The sequence below is a fragment of the Acipenser ruthenus genome, chromosome 27 (assembly GCF_902713425.1).
Source record: "Acipenser ruthenus chromosome 27, fAciRut3.2 maternal haplotype, whole genome shotgun sequence".
In the NCBI taxonomy this organism is placed as follows: Eukaryota; Metazoa; Chordata; class Actinopteri; order Acipenseriformes; family Acipenseridae; genus Acipenser; species Acipenser ruthenus.
This window is the reverse complement of record NC_081215.1, coordinates 25,185,274-25,208,162: the sequence shown is the minus strand read 5'-3', so window position 1 is coordinate 25,208,162 and position 22,889 is coordinate 25,185,274. Positions and strand designations below refer to the sequence as shown.

Below are 22,889 nucleotides of genomic sequence, written 5' to 3'. Positions count from 1 at the left end.
GACAGTGTCTTATTGTTTTGAAATGCACAGTATGGCTTTATTAAGGCAACCCTGCAAGTGCCTACAGTAACTTGTGCCTAATGCGCCTTCTTAATATGCATCATTACCTTTTTAGAAGCTTCTTCAAACTTCGTTTTAGATTGCCATGCTAAGTCATTTGCATTCAAATACTGCATGCTTTGTCAAGTTGTGTGCCAGTGATAGTTTAGTTTTATTGCCCAGAGTGTTTTTTTTTTTATTAATATCCCAAAATTCGGTTTGACATAAGCATGAGTTACATTCAGTAGCACTGGCTAACATTTCTTGAAAAAAAAAAAAATCAGAAAATTAAGGTATGTGACACACAGCAAAACCTTGCAAGATCTGACAGATTTGGTCATTCTGCAATATTGGAAACGTTCAGAGATGCAGTTCAGCACTGTTGGTATGTGTCTCTTTTCTTTTCAGCTTCTTTTAAAATGTCTTATCTGTCTCTAAAATTAGCATTTTTTACAGGTTTTGCAAAATACATCATAATGGTTCCTTTTTGTGATTCGACCCCTTCCACATCCTTCTCCTGAACACCATGTTTGGATAAGAGAGATGAACATTCAGCCCCTAAAGTCTGTGCATCATTGCATTGCGTATTATCTTCTTTGATCAACCCCCTTCAGGTGTTTTAAAGATACCCAAAATGAATCATTAACATGGGTTGCAAGAATTAGGTTTATAGTGTTGCCAGAAGCCTTGCACTTGAATCTTCTTCTATGTTTTGTGGTTAAGGTAACCAAACTCTGCTGGATACTGCATGTTGTCAGATTACTTGGTGTATGTGTCAGTAGAATTACTTCAGTGCAATTACATGCAAGCCCTCTTTGTGACCCTTGATTTTCATTTTTACTGCAGTGCTGTTGCCTGGAGTTTTAGCGTCTCTCTTTGAGGCTTTCGTAACTCTTTAGGGTCCGTCCAATGTTAAATGTTTTTACTCAGACACTGCGAGACAGCCCTGCTTGCTTTGTCATTGGAAAGAGGAGATTCAGATCTTTAAAACGAGGTTCTACTTGTGTATTTCCGGGAGATGACCATATTAGGAGATAGCCTTGAATGTGAGTGTTTTGGAATGTTGCTGCTGAGCTGAAGACAGACCTGCCTCGGTGCAGTAAACAAACATTTTCACACTAAATCTTGACAAAATAAGAGAAATGGCGACATAGAAGTCGCAAGGACCTATTTTCTGAAAAATATATATGGCCGTAATTCCTTTATTTTTTTATCCAATTCGTTCAAAACATTGGTTTCCATCTTCCCTACATGTTGGCGTTTCATTGTGCACTGTCCGAGTTGAGCTGGCCATGCTAAAATATTTTTTACAAACAAGTTTTTTTTCTAAACATTTTTCTGTGGTTTTTGTTCTCTGTATACAGCAGGGTGAGTGACTTTCACTTTCTTTTTATGAAAGCCTAATGTGTGCACATTAATTTCATGTATGACATGTACCTGTAACCTTTATATTTAGAGTTATTGCCACAAATCTAACAGTAAAAAACAGGTTAAAATAGCTCGGACCCTAAAGATATCTGTCGTTTGAGACAAATCAAGCTTGATGGTTTTGAGAGCCTCTCGGCAATCTTCTCGCCATACTCTCTTCACTTAAGCCGAATTCAAACGCAGCCTGACCTCTGGTGCTTTGTACTTTTATCATGCATGCAGATCTTTATGCAACTGGCCTCTGGAAAGTCATTGATGGGTGTTTTACATTTATTAAGGTCAGTTTATTGCAGACTAAAAGACCTTATGCAAAATATAATGAAATGGCTGTTAATACCGATTTCTTTAGTGTGTTTGTGTACAGTATAAATTGTGGTTATGTGTCATTTGTGCGTGGGTTTTTTTTTGTTCAGTATTTAGTTTTACTATCAGAAATGGAACAGAACTACTGCAACTGACGAAATATGTTTTCCTCACTAAATTGTTTTAATTTTTGTTTTTCAGGAGACAAGGAACATCAAGTTTAAGTGTTGAGAAGAACATAGGTGGTAAGAATTGTCATTCCCATGCTATCTGAATAACTTTTTTTTTTTTCTAAAATAAAAAAAGCAAAACTGTAGTGTGAAACTTTTGAGGATTCCACTGGACCTGACAAATCGGTTTTACTCACTAAATTCTGTAGTCCACTTGCAGCTGCTGCTGAGAGGGGCTTGCTTTCATAAGGGATCAAACCTTAGCCTTGCTTATCAGTTTGTTTACTGACTTGGAGTTTAGAACAGTTTCACTTATGAAGTGTAATTCATTCCACCAAAGCTGCCTTCTTAAAGGCACCTTAAATAAGACGGTGTGTCTCTGCTAACTTGTTGGCTTTCTTTTGCTCCCCTTGCTTGCTGAGGTCGTCTTAAACAGGATCTGCATGCCATTGCCATGGTAACAGTGGTACTCTACCTACGCATTGCAAGGTTTCCAGTGGTGCACTTTCAGTACACTTCTCACAACAATGCTTCACTACTTTTATATCTCCACATTTGTGTTCTGTCCATCTCCAGAGATTGATATAAAAAGAAAGGGAGGAACAGTTCTCTGTGCGCAGCCTTGATATTGCTCAGCTTCAAACTGTCCGCTCCCTGAAATGTAAAAGGAAGAGCTTTTAGGGGCAGCGGCAGGAGCGTTGGCAGTGGTTCACCAAGGTTGACTCTCATGCCTCTTCAAATTGTAATCAAGGTTTTTTTTGGGTTTTTTTTCCCCTCAGAAAATCAAGTCCATTTTGCAAAAAAATTCCTTACCTGAACTGCATTGTTATCACACTGGGTTAGCAGAGTGAATTGCCATGGGGTTTAACACGAAGCTGTGTTTTGCACCATATCATGTTGCATGACAGTAAACAGGAAGCTCTACAATAGATTCTAGAACTGCCTCAGGTAGAGGCTGGATATGTAAGGTATAAATAAGTGAAATTTCACAGTTGCACATTTATAGAATGGTTAATATTGTCTATTCCTATTGTTTCGCAATGGAAGTGTAATCCTTGAAAATATTTAAGTTTACAAGCAGCGTTCCCTCTAAGCTTTTTAGATACTGAGAAAGTTGCCATTTTGACTGAGAAAAGGTAAATTATCAGTGAAAAACCTTCGGCCACGCATGTAACCATCTTTAGGGCTACTAATTGTTCCATTCTTGGGAATACCAAATTCAATTTTTCAAAAATGGCCAATCCAATCCAATCTCATTGTGGCGAGTAGCGCCGAGGTGAGAGAGTGTGGGGATTAAAATGGTGTGTTCTGGTGCATTTTTGCATGGTTTAAACATGTGCTAGACTAGTAGTGGTCTGCTTGTAGTGTCTGATAAAGTACTCCATTAGTGCAATGAAGGAACTTTATTTCAGCACTGCTCACAGCAAAACAAGATCAACAATAAGAAAAAAAATACTTTGAGCATCACGGCCCCTGCAACACAAGACTGGCTGAAAATGTGTGTGGAATTGTAATACGGGAAACAGCATGCTGCAGCGCCCGTGCTCTGCGTTTAGTCAAGTCCTGATCTGACAGCATGTAACACAGACAGCTCTTACGATTACATGTTACCGTTTTTTTTTTTTTCAGCAAAAACAAGTTTAAATTGCAGCATGTTCGTTCTGCTACTTTCGATATTAAATACACCACAGCAAGCATATTGTCATATTTTTTATTGGTGCAATCTGAGCTAAAGTGAATGGCATTTTTTTTTTTTTTTTTTTTTTACTGCTGTCCATTTAATTTTTAATTCTAAGTATTTCGTTTTAAAATTGTCACTTCCTGATTACAGTCGCAAGTATTTATATGTGTTTCTGTTTTCACCTTTCTGGTCAGTTTGAGAAATAAACTTTGTTTACCCTGCAACAGCTGACCCTGCTTTAGTACAAAACTCATGCTACAGTACTGTTTTTCATTCTGGTAACATCTTAAATGACCGTGCTTGCGTCTTTGGCTGAAGAGATAAGCTCCTCATCTAACTAGGCAATCTGCTGCGCAATTAAATCATTCTTAAACTCCTGACAGTAAACAGTGTTGCGGCTGCTAAAGTAGATGCAACAGACGACAAAAATCTGGTTGTGGCGCCTCAGGAGATGTAAAAATATCCCTAATAAGCAGCTGTCCCAATTAAGCGAGAGGCATTTGAAAGGACCTTAGACACACACACACACACATTTTAAACAGTTTACTGGTTTATTTAAATCAGATCTGTACATATACTGAACAAGAACAGTCACCATTCTCTTTACTCCCACTCTCTCTTCCATCTTGGCAAGTCAGACATCGCTGACAATTCTCCAGACGTTTCCCATAACAATTCTTACAATAATTTACAACATGTGCAAGAGAGAAGTATTTTAACTTTTTGAAATTTTTAAAATCACATCGCACTATGAATAAATGTTACACATCATTTTAAAATACATCAGTTGTTTTGTTGTATTCCTAAACAAAATGAATCGCTGTTTTTATTTCTAAATTAAATTAAAAAAAAAAAAAAAAAGAATGAAGTTGACACGCCAACTTTCTTTGCCACAGCAGCCTGAGAAGCCACAGGAGACTCCAGCTCCAAGAGTGCAATGTGATTTACGCAAGTCACAGTGTAATCACGTACTCCCTGCACTGTGCTACGCGACCTGTCAAGCTCTGAAAAGCGATCTCCGTTCATCTTTTGAAAATACTGTATCCCAATTAAGTGACGTCCCAATTAAACAACAAAAATAGCATTGGGAAGAGCCGTCTCCCAGAGTTCTGTCCCATTTAAGTGGAAATCCCGATTCAGTATCGCGATTAGTTGGCACCGACTGTATACAAGCATTGTGTGCAGATATTACTCAATGTATTGTTAAAGTCCTGTACTACTTCCATATCAAAGTTTTGCCTTAAAATTGTCTTTCAATTATGATCTGATTATACTACAGTTTAATTGTACCGAAATCAGGCACAGTGATATTTATATGGATTTTTCACTGAAGGGTAAATGGGATGGCAACAGAACCTTAAACTGAAGTGACACAACGCTTTGAATCCTAACCCTGAATTAATTATGCTGCGGGATGCTTGATACCCGTTTTGGTACTGTATCTGCTATCTAATGTATCCTCTTATTGTAATTACAACATGCCAAGCATAACACCACGGTATTCATTTTTAAACACGGTGCATTTGCAGTAAGGTTTGTTAATAAGTTCACTACCTTTAAAAGCTGTGAAGTACTGTAGGCCTGATTTGCATTTGTATTAAAGCTGAAGATGACAAACGTCACATTTGCATCAGATGTGAAGTGAAGCAATTTATACATTGCATCTGTCAGTTTCACTGTCCTTTTTAAAGCTGCCCTGATCCACAAATGCTTGCCATTAAGTAACTGTGCTCCACACTCTGCAGTTCTGCTTTTATTCCTGAGTACTGCACAGTGTGACAATGTATGCATGTTTGTTCCCTGGTTTTACTGTTAACTTCCAGCAGCTGACTACTGTGGTGTGGCTTTACTGTTTGGTAAAGTATGTAACAGCATATACATGTGAAGTCTTAAGTGTGGTTCTGCAGCAGGGCCTCCTACTGCTTTGTGATCCCACTTCCTTCCATAAAACATAAAGTAAAGGGAGGGAGGCTGACTAATGGAATAGGTGAAGAGGCTCTCCATGATGGAAGGTTATGTTGGTGTTCTTGTGCACGGCCTTTTGTCCTGTCAGACACATTACAATAAGTATGAACTATAGTGATTCTAAACAGACCTAGCCCTTTCATGCATGGGGACAGATCAAATTTAATCTTCTTGTCTTCATATGGACGATGCAAATACATGATGACCTCCTATGAGGATGCCATTGTTTTTTCCCCCATACATGAAAGTGTTAACATAGAGTACAGTTAATTATCACTGTAGTATAAAATTGCCATTTTATTAAGTTGCTTGGTATGCCACGGCTTATCCAACTACTGGCAAAGAACTGTTGGACAGTTTTTAAAAAAGAAAATAATATTTAGTTAGTTACTGTATCAGATAATGGAAGTGACTGCTTGTTGAGCTTTGGCTCTTGTGAGATGTGGTACAGCCCCTCCCTGTGCCACTCTTAAGTGCGTTCTTCCTGCTTTCACTGACAAAGAATGAAACTCAGCAGGAAAGCACTTATAAGGTGCATTTACTTACCAGTGATGTATAAAAGCATTCGTCATAGCAGGTGCTGCACAAAAGCGTGCAAGACTAATGTAATAGTTCAATAACTTATGACACTGTCTCTTTTAAAAACAGGAAATGTGTAGGTTGTTTTAGTGGCAATGTGTAATTTATTAATATTCCAATGTATTGCGTTATCATCCCTGAGTTCTATTTGAGTAACCAGAATTACAGAACATTTGAATGCACTTATTGCTGTCATTGGTGGTTTAAAGTGTGCAGAAATGTCAACATTTTCATCATCTATATGGAAATTGGGTACTGGTGTGCAGCACATTTTTTTGCTGTAACGTGTCACTTTATTTTCTTTTTTTTTTTGCACTATTCATGCTCAGTATTACTTTTTTAGGTTATTTTTATAAAGGCCGCTACAGGGGTGTTACTAAGATCTGTAAATAAGGCCATTGTGGTTTTAACAGGCTGCAGTTTGATAAAGAGAAAAGTTCTGTTTTGTAATCCTGTCACCTAAGATGGAAAAAAGTTTTGTAATAGCAGCTCCATCCAAGATTGATGCAACCTTTCTTGGCAAAATCCATTTCATAATATACCATAAATTAGGGTGAAACCATTGTGCATCACTGAAACATGATACTTGCGTGTACGATATGTTTCATGCTGCTGTACATGACCAAAGTAATATTCTTCCGCCACTGGTCCATTCTCCATACTTCCATAAGGTGTGTGATCGCCACAGACACTAATATAGGCCTTGCATCTATTATCAGTATTGAAGTGGAGTGCCAGTATACCTATCTCCTTAATATCCTGTAATGTTTTGCAATGGTAAATGGTATTCCATCCTATTTTTCTACAGACCTTATTTTGCCACACCTTACTGGTACAAAGACCTGGTAAATGTAATACTGTTGCTAAAGCACTACAGTAACGTCCTTGGTATTTTTAAAGCTTTTATTTCATCTGCTGTAAGAGCTCTGCCCAAGGCACCTTCCTGCAGATTTTCTGGCTTTTAAATCTGCATTATTTAGTATGATGCATCACGCAGACAAGTGCTGTTACAGCATAATTTAACACAATGTCTGTGTGGAATATATTGTGACCTTTTCATTTGCTGAGAGGTCTCTGGCTATCAATTTTACTTCAGTACACCAATACTGAAATTGTACAATTGTAAGAGCTTTTACAGTTTGCTGTTTATCTACATTGCAGTTCACTGGGTTGTTCGCTACCAGACATGTCTAGATTTTGCAGGAGCTACAGTATGTACAGCACTGTTTGCATGCAGATTATATTAGATCCTGATGCTGATTTTAGCAATCATTTTTTACACTGCATGTTTTTGTGCAGGATCTGTGATTTAAATAGAGAATGATAGTGTATTTTACAAAAGAACGGTGTGTTGTTTGTCAAGTAGTATGTGTAACCAGTGAATGGTGTTAGCAGAGATAAATGACTGTATAAGCACACATTCACTGACAGTTAAAGCCCACAGCCCTATAATTTGTGAGCTTGTGGGTGGATTCATATAATTAAGTGTAGTACTTTCTTACTGAAAATGTAAACTGAGGGCTGAGTGGTCAGGATGTCGTATGCCAGTTTGCTTTGTGTGGTCGCCTGGTTAATAACCCTTTTTATGCCAGGGAGATGGGTAGTAGCAGGACCCCACTGTGAAACAGATGGCTGCTTGGGGCATACAGTAATGTGAAAGCACAAGTTTGTCAGTTGTTTTTCTATTAATGTAATGTCACTAGAAGACATTGCAGTAGAGGGGAAATGAGACAAGTTGCAGCCTTCAGTACTCCTCTCTTAAAAGAAAAGCCAGTTGCCACATTGACCGATTATTTTCTTATTAGACCCACTACAGTACTCAGGCTTGAAACCCTTTATCCCTACCTACCCTGTACATTATGTACTGTATTAACCTTCTGCACTTGTAGTGTGTGTGAAACATATTCTTTTGAATTATAGAAAACTGGTGAAACTAATGATGAATGTTTTCTGATCTTGAGAGAGAGAGTGTTTTTGTGTGTGAGACAAAGAGCGAGAGAGAGAAGAGAAATATGCTTTTGTTTTAAAGATCTTCACTCAGGCGTGCAGCAGGCTCCTGTGTTTGGGGTCCTTATGCAGACACAGCTGTCGGACTGGGCTGAGAGTTTCAGACAATAGCAGAATCGCAGAGCAGGTTAGAAGAGGCTGCAGCAGCTTAACACTTTGAAGCTCCGGGCTGCTCTGTGTGGTACAAAGCAGGGATAGAGAGTGGCACTTTAGGAACTGCAGAGACCGAGGTTGGATTTAAATGTTATAGTAATCTCGCTGTTTAAAAAAAGAAAGTACTCTGTGTGTAGAAGAGTCACAGAAGCTTTGTTAGATTTTTTTTCCCCCCCTTTGTGGTCTCCTCCGAGGGTTTGGTGATGACAGCGTCTGCTGACAATTGTGATGTTAATCGGGTGGACAGAGTCTCTCAGGGGTTGGTGATTGAGAATGAAATTAGGTGAGTGGACTTTATTGAGCAATACTCTATTTTTATCCACTTCCTTTTTAAATCATCACCACTTAGGCGGTCAGTGAATTATTTTATCTAGTATCGTATACTCGGTTTAATCTGCTGAATTTTCGTCTGGAAACATAACACTGGGTGGCACTTGTTTTGTTATATATTTATTTAAATTATTTATATATATATATATATATATATAATATATAATTTTTTTTTTTTCTGCATGCCACAGGGTTTGTGCATTTATTTTATTTATCTGTTTATAGATTAATTAAAAATGTGTTAACTTTTTTTAAAGAAATTTATGTAAAGGATTTGGGCGCATTTAGATTGATTATGATTTATTTTTTCTTCAAGGTATTTAATATGCAGAACAAAAATGCCTGACCTGTGGCATTCAGAAAGGTCTGAAAGCGCATTAACTACTGTATCATTCTTGGCTGTGGTATAAATAGAGCAATTTAAACAAGGTGAGGGTGGGGGTCAGGCATTCTGCTTCGTGATGCATGTGATGAGCTCTTGATGGGCTGTAAATCTTGGCTGTAGAATAATACATGTGAAATGTGAGTCCTGTCTTAGGAGGCATGCCATGTTAGTATGTCAACAGCCTCTTCTTGGCAGAAGCTTGCACATTGCAAATAAATGCAATGAACATTTTATGATTTTAGGGTGGTGGCTGCATGAGCCTAATTTCTGTAGAATTCAAACAATTTTGTCAGATTTGTTCGTTGTGTGTTGCGTTTATTTATTTTTTTTGTAGCTGGTGTCTTGCAAGAGGTGGTTTTAAAGCAAATGCAGATACAGGTGCCCTGTCCCGATATACTGTAGCTGCTTCAGAATCAGTATCGCGTTTTCCTAATTAAACCACTGCACTATGTGTTGAGAAGCTCATTCGATTGCAGTGCTACATTTGGAGTTAGTTTGAAGTTTTAGCAGTTTTAATACCGTTTTAAACCAAAATGGTACTTTTATAATGGAATTGCACACTGCTTCCATGAATTTTCTTGGTTGCTGTTATTCTTCTAACCAGAAGACAGATGGAGAATCTGAGGCTTTTGTTTCATCCGTAGATCTTCTCATTTTGGCATTAGGTGCTCCCTGTAGAAGGAGCTGGAACATTGCTTCCAGGCAAAAGACAATTAAAGGCTTCTGGAATCCCATAAACTCTTAAAATCGTGCAATAATAATATACTGGTGCCTGCGAATGGGTGATGGCTTTAGAGGCGCCTAGACAATATTTAGTACTGTACATGCCTCAGTACATAGTCCTTTTTTTTTTTTTACAAGAGATTCTACAGTGAATGTTGAAACTGGCAACCCACTGCTGTGAGGCACCAACTGAGCAAATCCATTACTGCACAGCACCAGCTCGTTACTGTCTGTAAAAAAAATAAAAAAAAATAAAGAAAATAAAGAAAGAAAGAAAACCACCACATTAGGACTTTAGGGCTCATGTCCAAGTGACAACATTCACATCCTGTTAAAATCGACTCTTTCATGCCACCAAGAAAAATAAAATCAATTATTAAAAATGTGATCAGAATTTGATGACAAGCATCAGGTACTGTGCATTTGGCTTTGTTTGTGCCCTTTCAATTATATTGAAAAGGGGGGGGGGGCTTCTTCAACGCAAGCCCTGTTCGCCTATTCCCAAGAGCATTATCAAACGAGCCTTTAATTGTAGTGCTGTTTTTGGACTTGTTAATTGTGCTGTCTTGCTTTAGAAAGCTGTGGCGTGTGCACACAGTAGACCAAAGTGATGTATGGCGCAGAGGTCTGTGCCTGGGGTATAATATTGTCACCTAATGGCTGTAGGAACACAGCATTGCTTGGCTCTTTCAAGGAAATGAGTTGCTGATGGCAATAATTCTGCTGTAATGTCACCTCACGGTGCCCTCGTCTGTCTCTATACTTACAGCAGTTGTAGTGTGATAGTGCCAGCCAGCGCATAGCATTTCTGGGTTTGTGGCTGACACATGACTTGAGTTATAGGTACAGACGCCTTCTGAAATTGAGAAACCGTTAGTTATCTTAACACTTTGTTGTCTGTGTATTGGGTCTAAATCTATCTCTCAGTGAATTGCCTCTAGTTTACTGGTGACTTCCTAAACAGTTCTGTTATTAGCCTAACCTGTACTGTATCAGTTTTGAAATGTCCACAAAAACAAACCCCAGATGGCTGTTAATTACTGTAGGCAATAAACAATCATTTTAAAATTCTGATGATGCTAATCAAAGAAAATGGGCTAATAAAGGCACATTGAAATTATAATGGTCTATAAAATGAAACTTGGAGATGTTGTTGTTTTCAATTACATCACTAATTCGCTAAACCTGTTTTGTCTGGAACGATAGATCTGGATTTGCATGCTGATTTCCAGTTCAAAAAGTAAGTGAGTGAGTGATGGTGGTACTGTACTCCTCTTCAGGGTGTGTGGAATACAGAAGACAAGAGCTCACTTGTGCATCGGTACCGGCTTTCATTTTTAGGGTCCTTGTTCAAGAAATTGGGAACACCTGTGTGCTGACCCTGTCCGTCCGTCACGCGCTATGTGGTGCACCACCGTCCACTCAAATCTTTAATTATACATTTCTAGCCGCCTTCAAACGTTTCGTATTTGGCAAAAAAAAAGCATTACAAATATTTTGCAGTCAGGATGAAATAATAATTCTGTTTTTACAAATTCCCTGCTATATATAATATTCATTTATTCTGTGTTTACACACATGCAAATACTAGTTTTGCACAGTCGCATAGCCAAGCAATGGGCTCACACTGGATAAAACCATTGGGTATTCGTAGTAGGCCCATTTTTAAATGATTTGTTGAATAGTTGATCTAATTTTGGAATATAATATAGGCCTATTTATTTAAAAATACTGAATAGGATAGCAAGTTGTTGTGCTCTCTGCTGGAATGAAGGCTTTTGTAATCATGAATCACAAGTGGCAGCTGTTGTGAAGATATTAGTCACATCCTGTTTGATGCCTGTGATAGGAACAAATGTAGTGCTACATTCCAGCAAAAACGGCAAAGACTTTTTGTCGTTGACAGCTGGACGCCGCCCTTTAATGCATCTTGATTTAATAACCGTTAATCCATCAATATTATGTAGCATACTGTTAATATTGTAATTGCCGTGGAGGAAATGTAATTTTAAAGGTTTGGTTTGGGGGGTGACTGTTTGTTTGTTTTTCAATCCTAATCCAGATTGATTTGAGTCTATTTACGGCCTGGTGGAAACACACAATTAGAAATTGTACCTTGTGAATAAAAAAAGCCACTTTCCGTTTGGTTCCAGCAGTTGCCTTGGTACTGTGCTTTGATTTGAGCTGCATTGTTACCATTGCATTACAGTTGAAATCGAACCTAGACACGGTGCTGAAGACACTTTCTTGGACGCTTACAGTAATGGTTTGCATTATCACACAACATTAATTTCGGGGTATAGTACTACAGTAAGGATCTGTGTAAGACGAGACATGAATGTATTGTTAAATATTAGTTCTACTTTTCTGCTGCAATTTGTACTGGAGTTGTTTGGGGCTTTCTTACTCATTTTACACTGTGATTGTTTTGCTGTACGCCAGGGTGATCTGTTGCAACTCTTAATGGCAGAGCTTGACAACCTGTGATTCGGCCCTATTACTGGTGAGACTTCTGACTGCTAACCCAAAGTAGCCTACAAAATAGATTATATTACGCAGTGGCTGTTTTTAAAGACACTGCCAATTTACTTCTTGTAATCCCATGTGTTTGGTTAATCTGTTCACTAAATGTTAATTTATATGGTAATCTAAAAGTGTGCTGCTGTTTTCCAGAGACAGGCACCTTCGAAAATGTTAACAGGAAAATAATAATTTTATTATTTTGGACATGTGCTTATGGTCACTTACAGATCATTTAGAAAAGCACATGGCTAATTTCTGTACAACAGGATGTTAAGCGCACAGCAGTTGTCGCTCTTACATTTTGTTACTACCACCACACTGCAGAACAGGGCAGACTTTCTGGGAATGTGCAGGCAACTTACACAAACAAACTACTGTCACAGCTATAAATAATAATTGCCCATTTCTTTTAAAATAACACTGCTTTAGATAAGGGGGATAATATTTAAAGAAAAAAATTCAAGTACTGCACAGACTACGGTTTACTTATGAATGACAATCTTGGTTTATGAAATGAAACCATTTCTATGGAGGGAGGGTTGTACTGTACCACAAGGTATATGTAATGCTGTGAGACAGTTGCAGTATCTGAGGCACAGAATTATCTTATCCTTGTTCCCCTGAGACCTGTCTTCATTTCTTGCTGACCTCTAGTGGGTTTAACTTTAACCCCATTTCTGTAGAAACTAAAAGGAACTGAGGACCAGTCAAGGTTACAACCAATCCGCTTAGTAGGGCATGTTCCTGCATGCTTAAGAAACTGAAAGTAGTCATTATATTTCAGTATGCCGGTGACCTGAATTAAGTTGTGTGCTGATGCAGATTCTGCTGCAGATTTGCAGTAGATTGAATGTCGTGTAGCTTAAACGTTCATTACCTTTTCTGTTCCCACATCAGCTGGATACAATTAAAGAGGCTAGTCTTCTGCTGTATTACACGTACTTGTACAAATTGATCACAACAGAATTCCTTGTAAATCATGAGAATGTAATTTTATTATTACTACTTTTTGTTAAACCCTTCTAATTATTGTTCGTGCATGTTGATGGTACAGTATGCTCCAGTGCTTCCACTTGGACACTTTTGTGATTGAGCAGGTGTTTCCCTGGGCATTTTGCAGGATAAATGCTGTAGCTGAACATTGTCTTGTAAAAAGCCAAACAGACTCCCAACAGAAACAACAGCCAGGATGGGATCTTGCAGGCTGCTTCTGTGAGAGAGGTCACACTTGCGAGGTTTTGTGTTGGCTGGAAAGTGTCATTAAGGATTGTCACCTGAACAATATTTGCATGCTTTATTTCTACAAGCTTTATTTATTTTTATTTATTTATTTATTTATTTTTGTACCAAAATTCTATTTGAGCCATCATCTGTGCCTTGTGTGTCTCCTGCATCTACTGGCCAGAATGTTAGTCCTGTGGCGTTTTATGTGATCCACTAGACGCAGTGGCCAGTGGAAAGCATCGCTACAAAGCACAACTCTGCTTGCAAGTGGATCATAACCGATTGAGCCAGCCTTCGACCCTGGACAAAGTGGCTCTGTTTCCAGTCAAACAATGTGCTAAATGTTGTAGCTTTTGAGTACTTTCCATGTAAAGTTTAAACTGTATAGTTGTATCATACGGACAAAATTGTAGTGGCTAAAAATGAATTAAATGTAAGTTCTTGCAGATACAATATTCAGGCTTTTGTAAGGCCTCCTAGATTTACTGTATATTTTTGTTGATGCGTAGTCGATCAGGGCAAGCTTGGTTAATTCTTATTTTATGCTATTTGATGTGTTTTGGCATGCCTGTCAAGAAAAGTACTAGCTAAGCTGAATTTGCACCGGACTATGATCGCACAGGTATGGATTTTGCATTTAAAACTGCTTTACGAGCAATTTTCCTCCTTTCTTTCATACAGTAAATACAGGGATTGGTCTTGAGAATATGAATACAGACTCCACATAATAGTGCATTGCTTTGGTACGTATTGTGTCTGCAAATTGAAAGCTTTAAAATGACTGCTCTTCTTAACCAATGCATCACGGTCCTATGCAGTGCTTTGGGTTTTTCAGCCTGTGCCAATATCAATGCTGTAAACTTCGTGACCTCCAGACATCCAAAGAGAGGTGTGTGTACTCCGCCTGATTGGATCAATGGCGGAGTATTGATCAGAATCTGGCGGGCCTGGCAAAACTACTTCTTGATTGGGTCTGTATCACCTCACTGGCTGCCTTTTGTAACTAGGTCTGCTTGGATCAATAATCGCAATCTATACACAAGCTTTGTGATATTAATATAACATTGAAATCACCTCAAGGTGAACATAAATATTTCCTAGAAGCTACAGTACAGCAACCAGAGCAATGATGTGTTTTAATAAGCAGTGTTACTTTCCAGTACCTTTTTAAAAAAGAAAAATGTATATGACATTAACGGGCAGTCCTTTAAAAATAATATTACAGTAAAAAGGAAATGTAAAAGTGCTGACTCCCATTTTTGAAGTACAGAAAGTTGAGTTCTATACAAGGTCGCACAGTTCCTGTCCTCAAGGTCCACATATACACTACAGCTATGGCCAAAAGCACCTAGAATTTTAGGATTGAGACATTTTATTTTTTTTAAAACTATATGAACACAATTTAAATCTTTTATTAACATCGTGTAATCAAAGAAACTAGAAAATGATATCATTGGCCATAGCTGTAAATCACTTATTTGAACCCATTTATCCTCCTTCCTGTTCTTGATCACTTCATTATTTAAAGATGCCTGAATCCCAGACGACTCTGCACCTCAAGGACCTGATTTGTGCACGCCTGCTATACAAGCACTTGATGGATTAAAAAATAAATGAGAATTTACAAAGAATGCGTACCTGCTGAGTGTGTGGGGGGTTATGTCCTAGACATCAGCTGTTCAACACATTACAAAAATAATAATAATTTGCCGACGCAGGATTTAAAATCAGTTGGGAGACAAAATAAAGGTGCATATTGCAGTGCATCAAGCAAAAGATTTGATTGTTCTACAAGGGATTTCTGCAGCTGTTTTGAGAACTGTTTAACAAGCCTCAAATAAAAACAGCATTTCTCGTCTGTTTGGTTTGAAATGTTTATTCGGTCCTTTTAATCTTGCACTTGGCTGCATTGCCTGCTCAGTTATCTTTAGTAGCATCCTGGGGATTTTCAGTAAATCCTGTGGAACATTTTCCCGTGGGGATTTGGGGTTTCTTTTTCTTTTCCCATGCTTTCCCTTCCTACTCTACCCTGCAATGTGTTACTATTTTGATGTTGTGTACTGCAGGGATTTTAAATGTTTGTTTGTCGAGGGAGAGTAAAAGAGCGGTTTTCAGCATTGTGCACTAAAGCATACACATTTCTGTTACACCACGTGCTTCACATGATTGGAATAAAAAAATAAAGCTTACTACTTGTGTCCCTTACATGATGTACACTATCGTAAGCTCCACCCTAGAATATTACAAAGAATGCTCCCACTGCTACTGATTGACGGGGGTGATAGAACTGAAAGTTACTGGGGTGGGGGTGGGGGTGGGGGTGGGGGGAGTCTTTTGAACTTGATCTCTGCAAAACCTCTTCCAATAAATGTGTGCACTTCATATTAAGATGAGGGAGCAAGCTGTGAAATACACGCAGTGAATTAATGGAGGGATCTTTTGTATGGTACGGTATGAGAAATAGCTTTTAGTTTAATTGTTTCAATAACCTTGGCATCTTCATTATGGAGCTGCTGTCCTTTTATACAATAGCATCTTTTAAAACGTGCCAAATAAAAATAAACGAACAATGGCGCTGATGGCTTTTTGCATTTTATGCAGCGTTAATATTTGATAATTACACACAGCTTTCGTTAGTGTTTGTGTACTACAATCTGCTAAAAGAATAGCATAACCATACTTAAAATGTATTCCTTGGTGTATGAACAACACAAGTAAATCATTAAGCTTTTTTTTTGTTTATTAAAAACCCACTATAAAAAATGGCTTTTTATGGCTATTTAAAAAAAAAAAAAAAAAAAAAAATAGTAAAATAGTACTTCTACCTTTTTTTTCTCTTTTTTTTTTTGTTGTAAATTTTCGCTTGACTGAAACTGCTAAAACATGACCTATGACATGCGACCCCCACCCCAGCACCCAATTTGTTTGGAATAATAGGGGACCCTGCTGATTCCAGTGTGATTGTCTGCAGCACTGCGCATTAACACTGGATTAGAAACCAGTCACAGTCTTCATTCATTTCAGCCTGTCACACGCTCTTATCAACATCAATCTGACAGTCCATTTATCTGACTCTGCACCCAGTACTGCTTTGGTAGTAAAAATGTTCACAAAAAAACTAAAACGCATCAGCAGTTTTCTTTGTAAATTACAGCGATTTGCATTTAGTGGCTAGCATCTCCTTTTTAATCCAGTCTGGGACGGGGCATAGTGTTCTCCCAGTCCGAAGTGTACTGTTGTGTCCTTGGCTTGTTTTTCACCAACTTCTGTTCATTGTTTTGTTTTTTCTCCCCCCTTCTAAAATAATTTTGTATATTAATCTTTGACTTGCTAGATTGTGAGCTGTTGACTTTACCTACCTTTTTTGTTTTTGCATATTTTGTGGGTTTTTGTAGCAGTATTTAAATTATAATTATTTAAACCTAAGAGTTTTGATTTTAGTGCAATAGGTTTGTGAGTGTGTTGTAGGAAAATGCGTTCTTTTAAACTGGATTTTTTGCCTGAAATGATGGTGGATCATTGTACCTTAAATCCCAGTCCTGTGTAAGTATACAAACAATTTATACACCATGAGATAATAACTTTTTAGAACAATCACTACTTTTATTTAATGGACTATTTTATTTGCTGTCACTATAGCCGAAAAACGTGAGGATAAAATATTCTGGTTCTTTTTCAGTTGGGCTTATCCTTTAGTTTCTAGCGTGTTGTGTAAGAATCTAGAAACCTCACGGGCATATTTACAACATTACTGCTGTTTGGATGGTTTTGATAATGCTAGTGTTTGTCTGAGAGCCTCACTGATTTCTTGAACTAAACAGGCATTGGGATTTGCTTCATGGCACATGGAGGTTTTCACACTTTTCCTGTAGAAATCAGTAGTGCCTTTTGAAAATGTGATCAATGTATTCTGTGCAGCTCTTTTAAAGAACCTTTACCAAACTTCTACCACGTGGAACTCTAAAACTGTGTGTCTACATACAGTTGCTGAGATTACAGCAGTGAAGTAGTAAATAATTAAAAAATCCTATGATACAGTAAAAAAAAAAAAAAGCGGGACTCCCTTACAAATTACGCTTAGAATGCATTTGTTCGTGTTTCAAAGCTGTAGTTTTAATGAGTTTGCCACGGTTTACCTTACTGTGCTGTTTCGCTGCTCTTTGATTCACAGTGTACTGCATACATTACAAAAGATAATTGTAAAGGTAACAAATGAGGTGCAGTCTGTTTTCAGCTGAAACCTGGAACGATAGCTACTCTGTTTTTTGGACTGCATCGTTGAAAGTGTTTTATTAAGTGGGTCTGGACATTTTTCAGTAGTTAGGTTTTGGCTTTTTGGATGCCAAGGGGAAATTCAGTGACTCACAGTACTGTAACTTGGCCATGGTTCTATATTTTCCTGGCTTGTCACTTCATTCAGCTGAGCTTTGTTTGAAGTCTGAAGTTGTGTGCAGGTGTTTTAAACCCCATAAATTCTGTGTTGTCAGGAGTACTTCTAAAGCATGGGTGTCCAGTCACGGTCCTGGAGGGCTATTCCACTCCAGGTTTAACAGGTAAAATGATATAATTGCCTACTTCAGGGTCTGGATGGAGGTTTAATTGGTTCAATTAAACGGTTTAGAACAGGGTTGGAACAAAGACCAGGAGTGGAAGAGCCAGCTTTGGACACCCCTATTCTAAAGGGTATGCATATTACAATCTCTGTTTTTAAAGCCAAAGAGTCTGTGTTTATTTTATAAATTTGAAGCCATCTTCATGAGCTCATTTATGTGGGATAAAACAAATGAAATACCAGGACACCCTTGGTAATGTGATGTATATTGCACTTAAATATTTTTAAATACGTGCATGCTATATCATTTGCTGCTGTTCCTAACATTTTTTTAGAACAATAAAGAAAGCACCTGAAATGTTAAAGCTGTAAAGAGGTAATTGGTGAATTGCACGAGCAAGCAGCTTTGTCAAATTCCCATCACACTGGCTGGCAAATTAATAGGTTTGGAGGGATGTTGTGTGCAGCTGAAGGTGCCTCTGTCTGCAGGACTGAGAGGGGAAACTGGTTCCAGTTGAAGGATTTCCCCTCTGGACAAGAGCACTGGTGTGTACTGCTGTAAGTTGGAAAGAGCGTCTCATGTGCAGTACAGCGTGGAAGCTTAGGCTAGCTTGTATGTCCGCATATTTCATTTTAATTGTTTGTAAAGCAGATGGATCTGTACAGGTTTCTAAAAGCGTCATTAAATGTGGTTCATGCTGTAGAGGTGAACTTTTGCCTCAGTTAATATTTACTTACTTGAACGCTTTCTGAGTGGTCAGGGACAATAACTAAATACAATGAATCAGGTCTAAAGGTTTTCTCTCTTTCAGCTGTAAATTCTGCCCATTTAGTTGTTGAATGGGATGTGACCGGGCTGCTCAGCTGTCCTTATTTTAATGTAGCTGATCAATGTTTCCAGACTATAGAATACTTTGACTTGTCCTGGTCATTCTGTTAGTTTTTTTTTAAAGGTTTTTGTTAAAGATGAAAATGAAGGCTATAAATCTGTTGAATGGAATTGTATAAGGAAAAAGGACCAGAATATAAACTGTATAAACCTTTTATATAACCTGTTCATCTACTAATTACTAATATGCAAGTACAGTTAAGTACTATTGACTGGTATTAACCAGGTCCTTTTTTATTATTGGTAGTATTTGCATACACTAAATCCAGTACAGTGAATATAGCTGCTACCAGGCTACCTTTGTCCTCCTTTTTAGACCAGGAACTACTCACTATACATGTCCCAGAATGCATTACAGTGATTTGTGGTCATACTGTAATGCATGTAATCCACTTCCTGTTCACTAAACTGGAATGTACTAACACAGGACACATACTGTGCATGAAGTAGAAACATTAAAAGGAGAAGTATAACTTGTGGTTGGTTGTATCATCCATTCTCTATGCTGTCCTTTCCCCATTGCAATGTGACTACAGTAGGGCATGCATATGTTTGTTAATGTGAATCAATATAATGTAGCAGTACAGGGCTCCCTTTGTTTGTTGGTTGTCTGGTTTTTACTGTACTTTCCTGACTGCCTACAGAACCCTTGTTTATGAATTGAGGATACAAAATGGGGGGATTTATTGCCTTTTGTGATTTGTTAAAATTAGATTGTCCTTTTTATAATTAAACAGTCGATTTCCTAAAGCAAACACAAAGCCTGTGTAGGGGGCTGGCTGTTGGTGACAGAATTGTTTATGAAATAATTTCTACATACTGGGTGGTCATAGGGTCGATAGAGCAATGCAGTGACTGCGGGTGGGGGATTAATGGAAAGAGGCAGCTCTTGCAGTAACTACAAGGGCAACCAGGGTTTGGCAGCAGCCTTATTACGGTATAGCAGTGGTCGACAATTTAGTTTTGATGGTGGGCCAAATGACCTGCGGGCATCCGCAGAGCGGGCCACATGCAATACTCCCCACCCCACCCAAAAAATGTGTTGCAGCATGGCACAAGGCATACCAGCTCGTCAATATAAAATAAAGAAGTAACAATTGTGATAGTATGTCTTTGTAACCGCCAAATAAATATTAGTAAAATAATACAGCATCCGTGTTGTATCTATTAAGAGACATATTAGTTTAATTTAACATTCCGATATGTGGTAAGTGAAACGTAACTCAAAATGACTCCCAACAATGACAGACTTTATTGTACAGCTGAAAGACAATTTCAGTGCTCGCTTTGACAACTTCAGCATTCCCAGGTACGTAATCGCTTTTGTCCGTGAGCGGTTTTCAATCAACCCCGAAGGTGATTTCTCATCCCATGCAAAGCAAGAGTTTCCTGCAATCGATGAGCCAGCAACTAGAACTAGTAGTATATTTGCAGGCATCGTCGTTGCTGAAAACTGAATTAACAAAGCGTATCTGGAATCATTCTAGTCCGCCTATACATGTCCAGACAGCTACCGCTGGCTCTGTTTGTGCTCTCCATGTTTGGATCTACTTACACATGCGAAGCGGCTTATTCCACAACGAATGCAATATTAAAAACAGATGCACGAAACAGACTGACACAAGAATCTTTGGAGGACTGCCTACGTATTGCTGTCACATCTTCACACCTGGTGTTCTAAAGCTGATCACAGAATGAAAGTGCCATTTTCTCATTAAATTTGTCATAACTAGGCCTGCTACTATTTGATTTTTTTTTTTTGCCAAATCGACGATTTAATATCGACGTTTATTTTTTAAAGAATTTACCTTTTTTTTTTCGATCTTTTTATTTTTCAATTCAATTAGAGCATGGGTGAAATCGACCTTTATGCTTAAAAAAAAAAAAAAAAAAAAAAGACTTTTTATGCCATTGAGAAATGTCTTAGAGAAACCCCTTTATCATATTTTACATGGAACAAAACCATGGTTACCAGCATTCTAATTGAAATAACGTTTGGCCACAGCGAAGCTATACCTTTGTAGATACAGATCATACACAAATTTAATGTAAAAAAAGTCTCAAACCGTAGAAAACGCAGCATGTAAAGTGTATTACACAGACTTTTGTATCACACATTTACAAGTAAAACAATATGCACAGACAGACCAAAACACTAGAGTTGAACAGAACTAACTTGCACTTATTCCGAGCTCCGCCCCTCTCCTTAAGCACAGCTGGACTCACTGGAGGCAAGGCAGACTGGCCCACTTCGTCATGCCGTGGAGACGTCTGCCGTCAATCAGGGTATTGTGCATTTTCAAATCAAACTAGTAACTGTCACCATATATACCTATAATAGCAAATGCTTACCTACACCTTAACCCGCTAATTTCAAAGTTGGCGCTTTGAACGACAGACTATAGCTGGCAAATGAAAGTGCACAGTAGGTCTGATGATTGACAGTCATTTAAACGAATGAGAGCATTCTAGAGCTGCTTCAGCCAACAAGCTCTGTCAGGACAGGATGAAATGAGTGACGGTGAAACTACTCTAGCCTATTAAGGAACCACTGAGTTGACTGACAGCGACCCCTAGCGATTGAGAGCGGAACGGCGATGGGACAGGCAGCAAGTATAAAAACTACACAGACGAGATGATTTCTTAAATTATTATTTTTGGTAAGAAAAAAAAATAGCCAGTGGTTTTACCGACGTTAATCCTATATACATTTATTTCAGTCAAACTCATATTTTTGGTGAATTCGACGTTTAACGAGCTTTACTGATTTAAAATCAAAGTAGCAAGCCTAGTCATAACGCAATGAAGAATTTAAAATAAAAATGTATGCTACTTTTGAATTGTGTTGTATGTTATTCTGCGTTCCTGTCTCACAATCAGCAGGTTCTGTGCTTTGGAATCGATATTGCAAAACACTTAATTTTATGCTTGCTTGCAAGAAATATATGAAAGATATACAGGGAATCCCACATGACAGCCCCCTTGCAGTAATATTAAAATGAAGTTCCGCTCTAGCTCAGCCCTTGATACAGCATCTGCCAGGCGACACCTGCTCACGGGCCGGATTTGGCCCGTGGGCCGCCATTTGCCGACCACTGCTGTACATTATATGAAGAAATATGTGTAGAGTTTAATAAATAAACAAGATTTAAGCAACCAAGTTAGGGCATAACACAAAGCCTTTTATGCTTGTTAAACCGAAGGGCAGTATTGAAAGCGTTGACGTAGGACAGTCGGATTTCTTATTTAAGTAGCTGTAAATGCATTGCATGCTGTCTTTGTTGTCAAATGCTCAATCTCTATACCTGCCGGAACAGGAGGCAGATGACCGGGAGTGTGGGGTTTGAGGTGCTACAGTAGATGATTTCCGCTGCTGTCGAGACATACCCAGCAGTCAACATGTCAATCCACTGCAGGGAAGCTCGACCTGCATTCCACGCTGTGTTTCCACCTCTGTGTGAATTACAGGACATCTAGAACAGCTGATTGTGAAGTGTTTGTGTTGCGAGCCAGCTCCTTGCACATCCCATTCATTTCAATTACATTTAAAATGAATGACTTAAAGTCTTTCCCCCCTCTATACTGTATCCATTCCTGATCATATTCTAAATATTTTGAAGACATTGTGTACAGTCATTGGTGAATGTGTGGATTTATACAGCCTTTTATTTTGTTTAGCATGCGATATCTTTATTTCTTGGACCAACCGTCTAGAAGTGCTAATCGATATCCCCGTTTTATAAATGCGTGCTCTGAATTTGTGGAGCCCGGTGTAAATGCACCTGGCCAGGGTGTGCGGCTTTACACACACAAAGCTCTGTTCTACTCTGAATTTAAAGCAGTGCAGTAAAGAATGCCTGCGCGTTTTTCTCTTACCCACAGATCTAAGAAAATGAACGGGACTCTGGACCACCCAGACCAGCCCGACATCGATACCA

General features: G+C 38.4%; 1 protein-coding gene across 10 annotated transcripts in view; it reads left to right on the top strand.

Annotated features, from left to right (window-relative positions):
- Nucleotides 1-22,889, top strand: part of LOC117432467 (CUGBP Elav-like family member 1) — a 43,361-nt gene that overhangs the window by 4,112 nt on the left and 16,360 nt on the right. For 3 of the 10 annotated variants that reach the window (XM_059002034.1, XM_059002033.1, XM_059002032.1), the window contains exons 1-2: nt 18,043-18,063; nt 22,834-22,889. The exon at nt 22,834-22,889 is cut by the window's right edge and continues 132 nt beyond it. In XM_059002034.1, coding sequence (XP_058858017.1) covers nt 22,844-22,889 — 46 coding nt within the window. In that variant the 5' untranslated portion in view covers nt 18,043-18,063; nt 22,834-22,843. Of the gene's footprint in view, nt 1-1,971; nt 2,016-8,308; nt 8,609-18,041; nt 18,064-22,833 lie in introns of those variants that run through there. The other 7 variants (XM_059002036.1, XM_034054425.3, XM_059002037.1 and 4 more) reach the window with 4 other exon arrangements.